General features: G+C 40.7%; 1 protein-coding gene across 5 annotated transcripts in view; it reads right to left on the bottom strand.

Annotated features, from left to right (window-relative positions):
• LOC146607781 (NLR family CARD domain-containing protein 3-like) overlaps positions 1 to 17,850 on the bottom strand; it is a 93,567-nt gene that overhangs the window by 63,901 nt on the left and 11,816 nt on the right. For 4 of the 5 annotated variants that reach the window (XM_085347359.1, XM_085347351.1, XM_085347357.1 and 1 more), the window contains 3 exons: positions 17,128 to 17,301; positions 16,200 to 16,246; positions 15,457 to 16,025 (listed from right to left, as the gene is read on the bottom strand). The exons of the other annotated variant lie outside the window; for it this stretch is intronic. In XM_085347359.1, the coding sequence (XP_085203485.1) occupies positions 15,457 to 16,025; positions 16,200 to 16,246; positions 17,128 to 17,301 (790 nt within the window). Of the gene's footprint in view, positions 1 to 15,456; positions 16,026 to 16,199; positions 16,247 to 17,127; positions 17,302 to 17,850 lie in introns of those variants that run through there. 5 annotated transcript variants of the gene reach the window in all.

The raw sequence follows: 17,850 nt of genomic DNA, 5'->3' as shown, positions 1-17,850 counted from the left end.
CTGAGATTCTGGCATTTCTGGCAAAATACACAGTTATATTTAAAAGTCGATTCAGGTTTTCATGAATTGATATCGCTATATTCAAGCTACTCACCTCCCTCTATCCACCTGCACTTTCAAATGTACACACAAAGGGGTCCAGCCTCTGACTATCTCTGATTGGTTTAGACCACAATAGGGGCATAATGTGTGTCAGTTGTTGACCGCACAGAGACTTTCAGAGTTGCAGATTTAAAAAAAAAAAAAAATTGTACTCAAAAAGTTGGTCACATTGGTGTGAGCTAGGATTTTTTTTAGTCACACCATTAAAAAATTTGGGCTCACTTGTGACCAAATTGGTTGCACTCTTGAGCCCTGACTGGTATCAGCATCTTTCACAAACCTGTCCAAATCAATCACCTGGACAACAACTTAAAACAAAGACTCCTTAATCAAATGGCATAAAAACATACCAGCCAAAAACCAAGACAATACACTGCGCTAACAAGAGATGGTATCAATAGGTCAGTAGGGCTCAAAACAACTACAGCAAACAACACCAACTAGAATTCAAAACTGGCAAAAATCCAAAACGCAATCAGCACAACTGAACCCTTCAAGTAGCCCATAACCTGCAGGCTGCCGAGCTGCACAGTTACAGACTCACACCAACAACAGTGAGCATGAGGTACATTAGGTATTGGCTAGCCTCACTCAGAGTTACAAGGGTCAACAAGTGAACATGACTTTTGTCTAAAGTTCACATACACAAAGCAGCTTTACAGGGGTCGTCATGACTACCACATGGTGCCTTTGACAGCTGTTTGAAACGTCGGCTATCTTACTCTAGAACTTTCTCAGTTTCCTGCCCACCTTAAAAGTTTGGCAAACGTTGACCTGTTTATCTGCAGTGGACTTCATCATCACAACAAGGGCCAAACCAGGGACAGCACACAAACCGAGTGAGAGTCAGAGTGATGCCGGTCTCTGCTGCACCCACCAGGTAACTCAACTCAGCAAGTCAAACAGCACAGCCTGTGTGGACAGATGGATGCTTGAAGCTTACATTTACTTGGAAAAACTAAAAATTACTGTTTCTGACAGCAGTTCAGTGAGCAGAAGATGAACTGATCTCCAACAGGCACAAAGTCAGAGAAGAAACTTTGTTTTCTACATTTTAGCAGATTATATTTTGATTTTTATGTGATGGGTTTTCAGAAAAGTGGAGAATTGTGGGGGTTTTTTAAGTTAAAAAGGCCTTTAGAGACAAGTAGGCCTACATTTACATTCCAGGTCCAAAAAAACCCAGTTTCAGAATACATGAAAACTGTAAATATAAATTTTGTTCTGTTAACTTTTGTGGAAAGCAAAAATAGCAGTGATGTAGTGGTCATTAAAATGTGATAAGAATTTGCAAATTGATGAGGATTCATCTCAAATGCCATGACACACTGCTCTCCCCTACATTAGTGGATTTTCAGTTGTTTAAAAAACAATGGCTTGTTTTTAAGAGACAGTTTAAATGGGATTGAGGGAATGATGTGTTTGCACTGTAGTTTATATCCAACAACATCAAGCAGTTAAATCAAAGAGTTCATGTTACTAACAGCTCACCTCTCTGCAGCAGACAGAGGCTGGACATTAAAACCAATCATGTCAGCTTTAGACTGGTCACTCTTTAATGACACACAGCTGGGTTCAGGTCCAGGTTGGTTCCTGTGAATAATGATGGTGCAATGATGTGAGTGCTGAGCTGTGACATGCAGAAGAGTCATGGACAGTTAGAGATGATCATCTCACCTCTGAGCTTTGGTCTGGTTCTCATGTTCCCCACACAGAGTGGTTTTAGAGGGAGGGACTCCCTCCTCTCTGTCCTCACACTGATCCATGCTGCTGAATTCACATCCACATCAGCTCACACGCACTTTCTACCTTCACCTGCAGAGGAAACACAAATCATTCATGTGCACATCAACTGAGAGCTGCTGAGGTCATGTCTGATGTGTTGGACTAACATCCACTCCATCTGAGTCAAGATAATATGAAATATCTGCTGTCACATATCAATAAGTGGATACTAACAGCAACATGCAGTGTTGACCCTCGAGTCCGTCGGGGCCTCTTCGATCGGAGTTAATCAACATTATGTTATCAATTATAAAATAAATAAATGAATATATCAAACAAATATATTTATGACAGTAACATGTTATTAGGATAAAAAAGTAAATTTCACAGTATAAATGTTCACTGTACACTGTTTCCTGTCATAACTGAGAGTCCACAGCCAGACAGTTAGCTCTGTCACAAACAGATTTCATCAGTTTACTACAAGAATGTCACAGAGAGATGATTTCACCCTCCAAATTCCCAGATCATAGTAAATGCATGTCTGCAGGCAACACTACAAATAAATGTTCTGATGAAAATAAATAGATTCAGTGAAATGATTGTTGGATTTTCTTTGTTTCGTTTGTATTATTGTAGGGTCTTTATTATATATATATATACATACATACATACATACATACATACATATATAAAATAGCCATCTAGCCATCTCTAGACCCAGCAGTCTTAGCTAATTATAGGCCAATCTCCAACCTTCCTTTCATATCAAAAATCCTTGAAAGAGTAGTTGTCAAACAGCTAACAGATCATCTGCAGAGGAATGGTTTATTTGAAGAGTTTCAGTCAGGTTTCAGAGCTCATCACAGCACAGAAACAGCTTTAGTGAAGGTTACAAATGATCTTCTTATGGCCTCTGACAGTGGACTATGTGCTTGTCCTGCTAGACCTTAGTGCAGCATTCGATACTGTTGACCATAATATCCTATTAGAGCAATTAGAACATGCTGTAGGTATTACAGGTACTGCACTGCAGTGGTTTGTATCATATCTATCTAATAGACTCCAATTTGTGCATGTAAATGGAGAGTCCTCTTCACACACTGAGGTTAATTATGGAGTTCCACAGGGTTCAGTGCTAGGACCAATTCTGTTTACATTATACATGCTTCCCTTAGGCAGCATCATTAGAAGACATAGCATACATTTTCACTGCTATGCCGATGACACCCAGCTCTATCTGTCCATGAAGCCAGATAACACACACCAATTAGTTAAACTGCAGGAATGTCTTAAAGACATAAAGACCTGGATGACCGCTAACTTTCTGCTTCTTAATTCAGATAAAACTGAGGTTATTGTACTCGGCCCTGAAAATCTTAGAAATATGGTATCTAACCAGATTCTTACTCTGGATGGCATTACCTTGGCCTCCAGTAACACTGTGAGGAACCTTGGAGTCATTTTTGACCAGGACATGTCCTTCAAAGCACATATTAAACAAATATGTAAGACTGCTTTCTTCCATTTGCGCAACATCTCTAAAATTAGAAATATCCTGTCTCAGAGTGACACTGAAAAACTAGTTCATGCATTTATTACTTCCAGGCTGGACTACTGTAATTCATTATTATCAGGATGTCCAAAAAACTCACTGAAAAGCCTTCAGCTAATCCAAAATGCTGCAGCAAGAGTACTGACAGGGACTAGAAAGAGAGAGCATATTTCTCCTGTTTTGGCTTCCCTTCATTGGCTTCCTGTTAAATCCAGAATTGAATTCAAAATCCTGCTCCTCACATACAAGGTCTTAAATAATCAGGCCCCATCTTATCTTAATGACCTTGTAGTACCATATCACCCTATTAGAGCACTTCGCTCTCGCTCTGCAGGCCTACTTGTTGTTCCTAGAGTATTTAAAAGTAGAATGGGAGGCAGAGCCTTCAGTTTTCAGGCCCCTCTTCTGTGGAACCAGCTTCCAGTTTGGATTCGGGAGACAGACACTATCTCTACTTTCAAGATTAGGCTTAAAACTTTCCTTTTTGCTAAAGCATATAGTTAGGGCTGGACCAGCTGATCCTGAATCCTCCCTTAGTTATGCTGCAATAGACGTAGGCTGCCGGGGGATTCCCATGATGCATTGAGTTTTTCCTTTCCAGTCACCTTTCTCACTCACTATGTATTAACAGACCTCTCTGCATTGAATCATATCTGTTATTAACCTCTGTCTCTCCTCCACAGCATGTCTTTTATCCTGTCTTCCTTCTCTCACCCCAACCGGTCGCAGCAGATGGCCGCCCCTCCCTGAGCCTGGTTCTGCCGGAGGTTTCTTCCTGTTAAAAGGGAGTTTTTCCTTCCCACTGTTGCCAAAGTGCTTGCTCATAGGGGGTCATATGATTGTTGGGTTTTTCTCTGTATCTATGAAGCGCCTTGAGGCGACTTTTGTTGTGATTTGGCGCTATTTAAATAAAATTGAATTGAATTGAATTATATATATATATATATATATATATATATATATATATATATATATATACACATACATACATACATCAGGGACCTGTTTTTGTGATTTGACACTACATAAATAAAACTGAATTGCTAATATGATCAATAAGACTGGTTGATCATATTAGCACGCGTGTACCTGAATAATTTGTTTCTGACACCGATCTGAAAAATATAACTGGACATCAAACGCAATCATGATTCAGTAAACACACTCACATTAAATGGTGATAGTCTGAGACATTCAGTGGTTATTGTGAAAATTAAAATAATTTTTAAATAATCAGTGCCAGGTGTTACAGAGAATACACAAGCATCATCAGTGTTGTTTAAGTTTAATTTTAAAAAGTATCCTCGATAAATGAGGATAAATATATATATATAATATATATTTATTTATATAAATATAAATATTTCTAACATTTTGAGTTATTTTCCAGTGTTAGAAAATCAGCACTGCTCAGTGTTAGTCATTGTTAATCTTCAAAACTGACTAGGTTACTTTTAAACATATAACACTGTCAAAAGTGTTAATTTAACACTCAACAGTGTTGTATTTAACACTCAGAGGTGTGGACCCATATAGACACTCTCCAGTGTTAATTTAACACTGGAGATTTTGCTGTGTAGAAAGTAACTTTTATTCAGGTCTAAACATGTTGGACAGGAAGTCTGAATCAGATCTAAACCTGCAAACCCACAAACTGAGAGCAAAGCTGTCTCTGCATGGCTGAGTGTGTTAGAAGAGGAAGTGGTTTCATCAAACTCTAGCATGTCTCATCATCACAGCTATGTTTCTGTTAGCGGTTTAGCGTTTATGTCACACAGACCAGGATGAGGCGAATTATAGACCAGAGAAACTTCAGGCCATTCTCTTCTTCCTGCTTTGTTCAGAGGTCTTAATTCTGTCCATTTGACACATGGCAGTTTAGATATTTTCATTTCTGATCTTTCAAATATTGACTTTACTGGAACTTATGCTTGAGTTGAAAAAAAAACTGAAGTAGATTCCTTCCTAGCTCCAGAAAAGACTTATTTTCTTCTCTTTGTATCCTTGTACTTTCCCAGATCCAGGGGCTCCCCCAGGAGGAGGGGTGAATGTGCCCCTGTATCTCTACACATTTTATTTATCTGTGAGCAGTATCAGCTTTTAGACAACAGAAACCATCAGCAAAACTTTTTACATGAGTCCAGAAATAAAACTGTCAGTCTACAGAGCTGCTAACTCAATCTAAAATGCATGCTAAACTACAAACTCCACCCTGTGCTGAGAACTGAAACGTCTTCACTGTTATTTTTCTTCAGATCATCATTCAAAATATTTAAACTGACTCTCTGTGAAGTATTTTTTCCTTAAAACCCAGAAACAATAACAATGTCTAAACAACAGCAGAAACTGAAGACAAAGCACTCAACTTAATACTTACATACAAACTAAACTATGAACCTGGTGTCTGCAACAATCTTTTGTATACAGGCTATACAGGATAGATAACTATCATATCTGATATCATATCTCACAGTACAATAATATTGAATGGGTTGCATTGTTGTATTTTGTCATGTTTCTCAGGTCTTGTCTGAATTTCTACGAACATTATTGCTAAGGATTGTCTTATTGCATTGGAGTCACACTGGGTTAAATATGTACACTTGGGTTTTAAGGGGTATTTATTATTTTCTTCTTTTTTTTTGGGTTGTATGGAAGCCCCAAACGCAATTTCATTGTTCTTGACAATGACAATAAATAAATAAATACTAAATACTAAATAAATACTAAATACTATAGATAGAGGCACAGTAGAAAGAAATGTTTAATCCAATGCACACAATAACAAAAAGGAAGAAGAAGTTTAACAGTCTGCTGTTGTTAGCCAGGAAAACATTAAGGATTGCTTCCATTACCTTCACACGAAGCTTCACATGGAGATGTCAGAAACACGAAGTTCAGGAAGTGAAAGTAAACTTTAAGCAGGAAGCCCTCCTAGCTAGGCGTGCCATTTTGATAAGGTGGAAGACTGTTGCCCCGCCCTCCCATGTTCAGTGGCTTGCTGATCTCATGTCATGCCTCAGTCTGGAAAAGATCCACTGCTCCATCCAGAACCAAAAGGATACGTTTGATAAAATTTGGGGTCTCTTTCTGGAAAACTTCTCTAAACTTCAACTTAAGGATGTTCCAGCTGACTAATGGATTTGCTTCTCCATAGTGGTCTGATGTCTGTTTGTGTTAACGGGAACGTGAAGCTCAGTGATGTTGTAGCTAACTTCTGTGTGGTTCTTATGGAAAGGGCTAGTTAATATCATAATCCCTCCGGGTTGTGGCTTTTGTTATTTTGTTTGGGGGGGGGGGGGGGTTGTTTTCATTTTTTTTTTTTTTTGTCTCTTTTTGTTTTGTTTTTTTTCTGTTTTTTTTTTCCTCGTTGCTTGTTTGGTAAATAATAAGAGAGGAAAACAATGTTCCAACATGAGAAGTTCTGTTTTGTATTCATTGTAAACAGTTTGTGTTCTCCGTCTTTCTTTTTTCTTTGTAAACTATATTCACAAATACTCACAAATATTTTGAATAAAAAAAACTTTAAGCAGGAAGGAAACACGCAAAGAGGCACCTTCACTGAAGGGCACATTCACAATCAGGATCATCGAAACACTGTGTGCTCTATTCAGGTGCCCTTGGAAACTCCCAAATGTCTTGCAGGTTGGGATTTATTTCTGCTGATTTTCCTGTTTGAAACATAAACATCTGTCATCACTTTATTCTTCTTCTTCTGGCAGCATTAGAATATTTTAGCATCAAACTGATGTTTCTTCAAAGCTCATTTCAACATGTTAAAGTCATGAATGAAAGTGCAGACTGAAAGTGGATCACATGATTTTTAAGGTGTGTCATTTGACATGTTCAGTCTTATCACACGTGTCTAGATTGTCCCTGATATCATAACTGCTCAAACACTGATGATTATATTTCAAGAATTATTGCTGATAGCAGCAAAGTTTGAATGGAGCTCTCTGTCTGTGCTGATCTGTCGCCCTCTGGAGGTCGAACCACAAACTGCATGATGTCACTGTAACCACCACAGGAACAGGAAGTGCTTTTAAATGACTAAAACACTGAAAAATGCTAACGGCTGTCGTTAGGCACACTGATAGCAGTGCAGATGTGTTCATCTCAAACACTGGCTCAGGTCAGACCCCTTCAACATGAGGCCGCACTTAGACCCACAGGAGGTCGGACCTTTGACCTCTTGTGACCTTTAAAAAACATATAATGTTTATTTCAAGCTTTTGATTTCTGTGAGCATCAATCCAGCTGCTTTAGCCTTGAAGCCTTGCATTTATGAGTTATTAAAAGCTCTTTGAATTCTGATTTTATATTTTTATGAGCTCCCAGCTCTGTTTGAGCCACCAGCTAAAATAAAAGGATTAAGCTGTTCTACAAGAACACATCTGAGGTGATATTAATATGATGAACACACATTTATGATCACAGTCCCTGCACAGTGACAGGGCAGTGATGTCATCAGCCCCATAACTGACACATCAGTGATGTTTGTTTATGGGTTTGAGATCAAAAGTCAGCTTCATACCTGGATCATGTTATTTGTGTTGAACATGTCAGTGCAGAGCTGTCAGTATGTGTGGAACTCATCTTTATTCCATAATGTTGGAATGTCTTTGCCTGGAGAACTTGTTTTTTGAAAATCCTTAAAGAGCTGATAGGAAGCTGCTTCAGAGTGTTCAGACTGTGCTGCAGAATAAAGCTTTGTGTCTTATACTCTGTATTTACATGTATGACTGCACTCATTTCACACTTTCCTACCAAAATGGTAAGAACTGAGGGGGACTCGAGACTTTTAGCACTGAGTGTTGACCTGCTGTGAGGCAGCTGATCAAAGCTCTCCACAGGTCTAATTCAACACTTCATGAAAGAGTTTTATTACTGTGGACAAGTTTGAACACAGAAACCATGGAAACCATCTTTAAAGAGCAATGTTGATGGCAACGTTAGTAAGTACATAAAAGTTTATTCACATAGCACATTTCACAGACAGAAGGATTTGAAGGTCTCCACAAGAGTCCAAACTCTGTAGGAACAGAGGACATGCATTCCACATTAAGTGGATATAATGTGTCTTTCTGACCATTAGCATGCAAAGTTATTAGTCTGTCACCCAATTTCTAATTAATTTGAAAAACTAGTTATAATAATGATTGCAGAGTGAAACTGTAGTTATACAAGTAAAGTATATGGTACACCGTATGGTATTGTACACGGCAAATGCAACCTTTTCTCTAGAAGAAATGTACCGAGCCAAGAAGGGACGCCATCAAGTCACGTCTCCTCTCCCTCATCTTCATCCTGGCTCTTCTCTCTGTCTCTGTCGGTCTTCTTAGTTACGCTGCTTCTTCTTCTTTAAATAAACTGCAAACACCTGGTGAGCATGTCTCTGAAATGGAATTTATTAAATACACTGCAGTGGAGAAAACATTCAGGTCAAACACCAAAATGATTTCTGATGAGGGACACCACCCTGAACTCTTTTATACAGTGTGCATCATTCTACAATGTCAGAAAAAGAAGGAAAAGAAATAAAACAAAACAATTTCGTACTTTAAATTTCATCCTCACTCTCATCATCACTATCCATATTTTCTGCCTGTAACGAGGGCTGTGTTACAAGTGAAATTTTAGGCGGTTCATTTTCTCTTGTCAATGCGGTTGTGATTAATCTATTCAGTAGGATGCGGCGGCACAGAATGAAACAACAGCCACAGCTTCTAAGTATAGCAGCAAATGTGGCTATGGACATTAGCAAAGACACTACCATGGCTTTAAACCAGTCCTCCAAGGGGTTAGGGTTATAGGCCCATGACTGCATCGTGTATCAAATTGGCCATTTGCTGAACATTATAATGAACATAATTTATTGTAAATGGTAAATGGTCTGTATTTGTATAGCGCTTTACTTGGTCCTAAGGACCCCAAAGCGCTTCACACTATACACAATCATCCACCCATTCACACACACATTTATCTTGTCTACATTCTTGTTTGGGGTAATCCATAAGAAGATGGACTCAAACCCTCCCATGACCTGGTTGGCCAGTTTACACTCATTATGAACCCCTATAGCATCTATGTAAGTTGGGGAGTTTTTAGTTAAATAAAAATTCTCCAACGTGGTTCTACGGATCCTACCCACACGGGTCTCTGCAGTGGTATGAGATCCTGCTAACACTATAGGGAGTGCCAATCTTACAATAGTAATATTAAGTTCCCGATCAACATTAACGCTGCTCATATTTGTCCATTCAGTTACATCTATCACTTTATCACACCATGAATCACCTGGAGTACCTATAGGGGTGACACTTACCCTGGTTAGGCAGGTGTAATTTCCAGCCCTCAGAGAAAATACAGGGGGAGTAATGCTCTTCTTAACTACTTGGAAGAGTGTATTCAATATAGTGCAATCATGATCCACCCCTTCCTTCATGTGGTGCTGTAGCATGCAATCAAATCCCGGCCTGTCCTCCCAGAACAATAAAGGGACAAGCACAGTGAACAGTGTGGGGCGCATTGTAGAGAAGGCCACACACTCTATCATGTCTTAGACTTGGCTGTATCAGCTATCCAATCCAGCCATAAATTTTTATCTCTATAACCTATTTCTATTTACACCGCGTCTTCATGTTTAAATAAGTAACCAGCTATTGTCCTCACAGCTCCACTGGTGCATGGGCTGAGGTTGCATTTTTAGTTACCTTCGCATTTGACATGGGCATCCCAAACTTCACACTTAACAAACCCAGTGTCCGCACCTCCAACATCTACACCTAAGGTGAAATATGTCCATTCGCTGCTCCTGCAGCTTATGTCAAAACAAGATTTTGTTGCATTTTTATTGTTCAAACTTGGGTTTTCTTTCCCTGTAGCTGCGTCTCTTCCCTGAGCCCTGGTCAGTTAGAAATATGCCTGCCCTTGTGCATTGAGGCTACCTACCCTGGGGGTTGCTGTCCAACCACCCAGCCCTGTGCTCCAAAGAACCCCGCTCCAGGCCGGACACAGACTTATGGATCCATCTATCCATTCGCTTCCGCTTATCCTTTTCAGGGTCGCGGGGGACGCTGGAGCCTATCCCAGCTGTCATAGGGCGAGAGGCGGGGTACACCCTGGACAGGTCGCCAGTCTGCCGCAGGGCTAACACACAGGGACAGACAACCATTCACACTCACATTCACTCACACATTTACACCTAGAGGCAATTTGGATTATCCAATTAACCTATCCCCACAAGCTGCATGTCTTTGGACGGTGGGAGGAAGCCAGAGTACCCGGAGGGAACCCACGCAAACATGGGGAGAACATGCAAACTCCACACAGAAAGACCATGCGGCAACAGTGCTAACCACCATGCCACCGTGCTGCCCTTATGGATCCAATACTGTGATATTTTCCCGGTATTACACATATACACATTGTGGCTTTGCCACGCAGTAGCACGGTCATAAGACTCTATCACATCATACAAATAAAATTCTGCAAATTCTACTGTCAATTATCTCTTTACTGTTGTTACCACCACTTTGGTCTGCAGGCCGCTGTCTCCTGCTGCTCAGGCTCGTCTGGGCTGTGACATCATCTCCAGCTGCAGATCTCCCAAAAGGCTACACAACAGGGCAATCGTTAGCCCGGTGAAGAACAGCAGGGCCACTCCAATGACAAGCTGCCTCTCGGTGTGACACATCATCATCAGAGGGTGGGGAACGTGGCTCGTTCCCCAACCTTCACTGCTGACTGATCAATCTCCCACTCCCTTCTCCATAAACAAGACCCTGAGATACTTAAACTCTTCCCCTTGGGGCAGGAACTCGTCCCTGACCCAGAGTGGGCACTCCACCCTTTTCCGGCTGAGGACCATGACCATGGAGGTGCTGATTGTCATTCCCACGGCTTCACACTCGGCTGCGAACCATTCCAGACCAAGCTGGAGGCCAACAGAACCACATCATCTGTGAAAAGCAGAGATGAGATTCTGAGACCACCCAAGTGAAAGCCTTCCACCATTTGGCTATGCCTAGAAATCCTGTCCATACAAAAATTATGAACAGAATCGGTGACAAAGGGTGGCCCATCATCCACCAGCAATGGGTCCAACTTATTGCCAGCTATGCGGACCAAGCTCTTGCAATGGCTGCATAAGGATTGAGTGGCCTGTAGACTGTTTGAAGCTTGGCCAGCTCATTAAATTGATGTGTTTTTTTTATTTGATGAAGAGGGAGTCAGATGCTCGATTGAAGCCAGTGTTACTAATGATTCTTATTGCTCTTTGTTGGAATATATATATTGGTTGAAAATGCTCTTTATTAAGGAAGGCACCTGTCAATGGTTTAATATCATGCAGTTCCTCACTGTGACCACGTGAGGGCAGTAAAAAGCCAAATTCAACTTTGAGGAGTAAGGAAATACGCAAAAGGGATGGGACACTCCACACTGACATTTCCACGCTGTGTCGAGCTTCTGAAGTGCACATTTGGAAACGTTTCTCTGAAGTGGTTGTTTGGACAGGGGGCTTACCTTTACTTCCAGCGAGGGGAGGGGCCAGGATTCCCATATTCATCAGCTAGAGTCATCTGGGTTTGGCCTTGGAATTACTGAATGAATGTTTTTGCTGCTAGCGCTTCTATTTATTCCAAGCAGACATACATATCAAAGAAAGCAATGTCATCATTATTATTGTGTAACTGGTTTCTGCATCACCATGCTGCAACAGGTCGGCCAAAACAAACTCCTTGACTCTGCATCGTGTTGTATTTTTCTAAGAAGGCAAGGAGTCTCTGATTGATTGTTGCATATTTACTTCCTGTATGGAAACATAATGGTGACGGGTCAGTGCAAATGGCTCGCCACACATCAATCCGCACAGCACACTCTCTTACTGCTACTGCAGACTGGGAGTGATTACTGCAGCCAGCCTCACAATTGCAGCTGTGACTGTAAAGCCCAATCAAAGCTAAAGTCATGGCAGCTTCTACCTTTGTTTGACAGTGTTTAGAACAAACCTGATGACACAAACTCACAGAAAGCTTCGAGTCAACCAAAATCATCGAAACCCTGAGGGTGTTTTTTTCCAAGGCTGGCAGAAATCGAAGCCAAAAAGAAAAAACATCTGAAAACCTGTGTGCTTATCACAACATACACAGCAGTGTTTTCCTTCTAGATTTGACTTTAGAAATGACCCTAAATTATTGAGCAGCTGAAACTGCCTCACAAATGTAATCAGAGAGTGGAAATACTATTTGCTTAAACACACTTTCTCCTCCCCAGAGTGTGCTATGAGAATTAAACCCTCCACACCCTCTTATTTTCTAATTTCCTTCACTTTCTAGACTTTCTAAAGATTGAAGTTGAAACTTTTTACAAGGACTATAGAAGTTTATTCTACGGCAAACTTCCTCAGCAATTTCTACAGCCACATATTCTGTCTCGGCCATTTACATAACTCTGTGGGTTATACCTTATTTAATGAATGCTGACAGCCACCAGTAGCGGCAATGATATCAAACTGATGTGTGACACTATTGATCAGCTATCCAAGGTACTATCCATTGTTGGATCTAAATATTTGACCCTGTTGGAATCAGACCACAAGAGACTGGAAACAGGACAGAAGAGGCACTCGTACGTTTTCACTTCCAAGGTGAGGTTGCACTCACAAAGCTAACACAACCCCCCACTGTAAAACCTCTGCGACGTGTTGTAAAAACTAAGGCATTGTGTGTGTGCATGCACGTGCGAGCATGTGAGTGAAAGTGTGTGTGTGTGTGTGTGTGTGTGTGTGCATGTGTGTATGTGTCTCTGTATACGTGACTTCCTGCTACACAATATGTGCTTACAACCGTTTAACCACATCCCTAGTTATCATACGGTCATCTCCCCTGGCCCGTATAAAGGCTTAACCTCTTCCCGCATAGCAGACAGGTCTGGCCCAGATCTGGTGTCAAGCTGGCACTGCTGGCTGACTTCTGGCATGGTAGGTGGTATGTCATCCAGATATGGGCCAGGCCTGGCGTAGATGGCACTGTTTATGTGATGACATGCCACATCTGCCCCAATTGTAGTTTGGTTTATGTGGCCCAGGCTCATAGAAAACCGGTCTGGCCCAGATCCGGCATCAAGCTGGCACTTCTGACTGACTGGTGTCATGGCAGGGTGTATGTCAACCAGATGTGGGCCAGGTCTGGCAATGACGCCACTGTTTATGTTCCTATTTTCCGATTTTAGTTAGAAGACCCAAATGCCATGTTGCAATACTATACTGCTATGGTAGCCAACGTTTAAAATGCAGGTTCGACAGGTTTGTGAGTGTACACTTTATCTAAAACCTAGTGAGGGTTTACTCATGTTTACCACCGGGTGGCTGTAGCTCAGGAGGTAGAGCAGGTCACCTACTGATTGGAAGATTAGTGGTTAGATCCCTGGCTCCTCCAGGGATGCATGTCAAGAGTGTGAATGTGTATGAATGTAGTTAGGAAGCACTCAGTTTAGAGAAAGTGTGTGATTGGATGTATGTGGCATGTTGTATAGAATAATACGGGAGAGTAGAAAAGTGCTGTATAAGAATCAGTCCATCCACTGTCTGAAGTGTTTTATCATATTACTTTTGCACTATTATGTTCTAGCACATGTTGTTATTACATGGCTTGATTAAGGCACACATTAGGCTGACATCTGGGACCAGAGCTGAAACTGTTCTTCGCCAGCAGTGTGTCTACAACTGGCTCGTGGCTGCACACAACTTACACATGGCCCACATACCGCAAAGAATGACGGCCCCATCAGCCTTGCCAGAGGTAATCCACACATGGGCCAGCACAGGACCACCAGTATGTCTGCAACTGGCCCTGTGCTGGCCCATGTGTGGGCCACTTTGGCAAACCAGATCTGGGCCACCAAAGGGCCGTCATTCTTTGCGGTATGTGGGCCATGTCTAAGCACATTTTGTGGGCCAGATCCGGGCCATACCAACTTTGCTATGTGGGTTTAATGGTTCACCATATACAAGCAAAGGTCAGCTCCTAAAGGGCAGGAAGTGAACATTCCTTACCAAATAAGTCAAATGAGTCATGGAATGTGCCTGTAGTTGAACACTATAGCTATAGCCTCCCCCACCAGGGGAGGAGAATAAAAACAGAAGAATATCTTTAATCATGCAGTTTAAAAAAAGGTTCACAATTTTAAGCACAACAATAACAACTTTTAACAAACTCACTCCAACATTCATATTAGCATTTAACTGCTTAACTCTCAATATTTGTTCCTGGTAAATCAAATTTGAAAGGGTTAACTTCAAAAATAATGAACTAAACTCTTGTCATTCAAAATTCACCTGATTTGACATTGTCTTTCAGTAAAAACTTTGAATTCAAATAGTGTAAAAGGAATCATGGACACAAAACTATGACTAAAATACACTACAAGAATTCCACCAGGTTCTTTAACATTAAGTTTTGTGACAGTTCTAATGTTTTATACAAACTGAAGTGGTAGACGACATATTGAATGTTATAAAGACATATTTAAATGTTTCTAAGAATATTATAAGGATGCTTTTACCAACATACTGCACAATATTCATGTTCAAAGGTGTCTGTGAAAAAGACAAGACTAGTTTCAAATGGTATATACAGTCTTGCTATTTATTAGATGAATCACATGCATTATGATACCTCAAACACAATTATTTTATGGTTATAACTCCCTTAAAAACTATTAAGCCAATTTTTTTAAATTTACATGGCTGGAGCATTTTTAAATGTGTAGCTTCAAACAAATGTGTGAAACTGTAAGATCATGTGGAGAGAAAACGAAATTAAGAAAGCAAAATCATTTGGATTCATTATAATAAGCTCAGACTTGTTGAAAATACAAAAGAGCTGGTTGTTATCACATGATATTCACTGTGACGCTTTAAGTGGAAAAAAGACAGGAAAACATTTACAAGGAATCATTTAGAACAGTTTAAAACATGAATGGATTGAATCCATGAATCTGAAAACGTGTTTCTGAGTGAAAGAGACAGACATGTACAGATTGAACTATCTGTTCAACAGTCAGAGTTTTTCTCAAACAAAATGAGACTCTTTACACTCAACTGAGCACAGACACACTGAGGCACCAGGAGGGTAAGAGTAAAGTCTAAACCCAGGATAAAGAGTTTCAGTGAATGTGGTGTTGAAGGTGTGGAGGTGGATCAGAGTTTCAGAGGAGACTCTGTAGAAGGACAGAGTGCCAGCAGGACAGTCCACATACACTGCTACTCTGTTAGAGACAGAGGGTGAGGAGGAGGAGATGGGGGCTGATATCTTATTGTGAGTGGTGGAATAAGGCCCATCATCAGAGCAGATGAGACTCCAGGAATGATCATTGTTTCCAAACAAGCAGTCATAACTGTCTCCTTTCCTTCTGATTCTTCTGTAACTTACTGATATATAAACGTGTCCTTTGCACTCGACCTCCCAGTAACAGCGACCGGTCAGACCATCTCTACACAACAGCTGAGACCAAACTTCAAATCTGTCTGGATGATCAGGATATGACTGAACCTCTTTCACACCTGTTACTTTCCTGTTGTTGTCAGACAGTTTGAGGTTTGTGTGTACTGTGTTTGTGTCGATTGTGAGTTGACAGGAATCTGATGGAGGGAACAAACACAATCCAGCTGCAGTTATTGAGCCATCATCTGTTCATTGATTGACATTTTCATGATGACTCTTGCCATCAGAGATGTATAGGAGTGATGTGCCAGTTTGAAGATGGTTGAATGTGTACTGCTTTGTTTCATTAATCACATTAAAAACACACTTACACTTCCTCAGACCTGGTGTCAACCATTGGACTCCAGCAGGCTCCACCCTGAAAGGAGGAGGGAGGTCAGACCAGCACAGTCTCTTTCAGCATGCACACATGGACATTACATCACTCTCATACGCATACTTTTAGACACTGATAAAGGAACAGTCCAACATTTTTAAAAATACACTTCAATCCATACATGGATCAAACTGCTCTGGTTAGTAGCAAATGCTAATTTGAAATGCTCTTTCAGCAGGTAAACAGCTAATGCTATCTATGTTACTTTACACTGCTCTGGATTTTTCTGAGACACTCGACATTCACAGCTGAATCCACAGTAAATGTGTTCTCAAGTACACCTTTTTCAGTTATTGTTGTCAAACAACTGAATGAGAATGAAATATTGATTTTACCATGGCCCATAAACAGTATGATACACTAATCCTGCTGAGATCAGTATTTAAGCTGCAATTTCTGAATGTTAGCTACTCCTGTCTGCCTCTTTGTCACACATACAGACTTAAACGATTCACAGCCTTGTTTCTTTATCTGTTTTTATCCTATCTAAAGCTGTTCATCCAGAATGCAAAACGCAAACATTTAACATGGCTGACACTTTATTAGCCCACACACCTGCCTGATGTTGTCAGGGATTCATATAAGCTTGTTAGAGCTGTATATACGACTAAGTGCAATTTTTATTTTTTTTATTATTTCTGCAAAAGACATGACTTATTACTTGCAAATTGCACTTAATTATAGGGTACTTACACCTGCAGGTCAAGTTATAATGTGCTACCAGAGTTGCTGTTACAAGCAAATGAACAATGTTCATGTATGTGATTGTTTATGTCACATCTGCCTGAAACAAACAGGAAGTGCGTGCAGAGCACAGAATATGTTTCCAGCTCTTCCTTCTCTATCAGACATTCTCGCCATACCTGAGGGTGTCCAGTCTCCAGCGTGGATCCTTCAGTCCAGCCATAAGTAGGTTTATTCCTGAGTCTCCTGGATGATTGTAGCTCAAGTCCAGCTCTCTCAGATGGGAAGGGTTGCAGCTCAGAGCTGAGGTCAGAGAAGTACAGCCTTCCTCTGTGATCAGACAGCCTGAAAGACTGCAGACACACAAAACAACAAGCCATCTGTAAAGACTGCAGAGAAGTATTGTTTTATTTGTTATTGTTTTTTGTTGTTGCTGTTGCTCTCACTCATTTATTCTCTGATGCAGAAATGTGCTGGTCATTGGCTTTATCCCTACTTTGCCCATAGTTGTGTGTGTATTAATGTTGAATGCTGTGTGTGATGACGAGGAATTGAATAGGAAATTAAATTCCTATTCAAGTAAAGAGGAAAAAAAAACGTGAACGTGGTGCAAGAAAGTGTGGTGAGGGTAGGGGTAAGAAGGAGTGAAAAAAGTAACAAACAGCACTTTATCTTCCAAGAAAGTTGTGTGTGACTTAACCGGAAAACATGAAAAGGGGGCAAGCTGGAGGGATGAAAGAGAAAACTAGAACCCTGTAATCAATAACTTTAACAAAGACTGGTGGTGTTTTATCTGCTATGACACGACTGGCTTAATGAATTGACATGACTGAGGCAAGATAGATGTTGTAGGGAAGAGCAGGAGAAATATATGTAGTGGATCTTTCTAAGAAACTGGCCAG

Source organism: Diplotaxodon limnothrissa, linkage group LG23 (assembly GCF_057381915.1).
Source record: "Diplotaxodon limnothrissa isolate DT_005_m linkage group LG23, D_limnothrissa_male_GT1.1, whole genome shotgun sequence".
Classification (NCBI taxonomy): Eukaryota; Metazoa; Chordata; class Actinopteri; order Cichliformes; family Cichlidae; genus Diplotaxodon; species Diplotaxodon limnothrissa.
The sequence above is the reverse complement of the archived record's forward strand: the minus strand, read 5'-3'. Positions and strand labels throughout refer to the sequence as shown.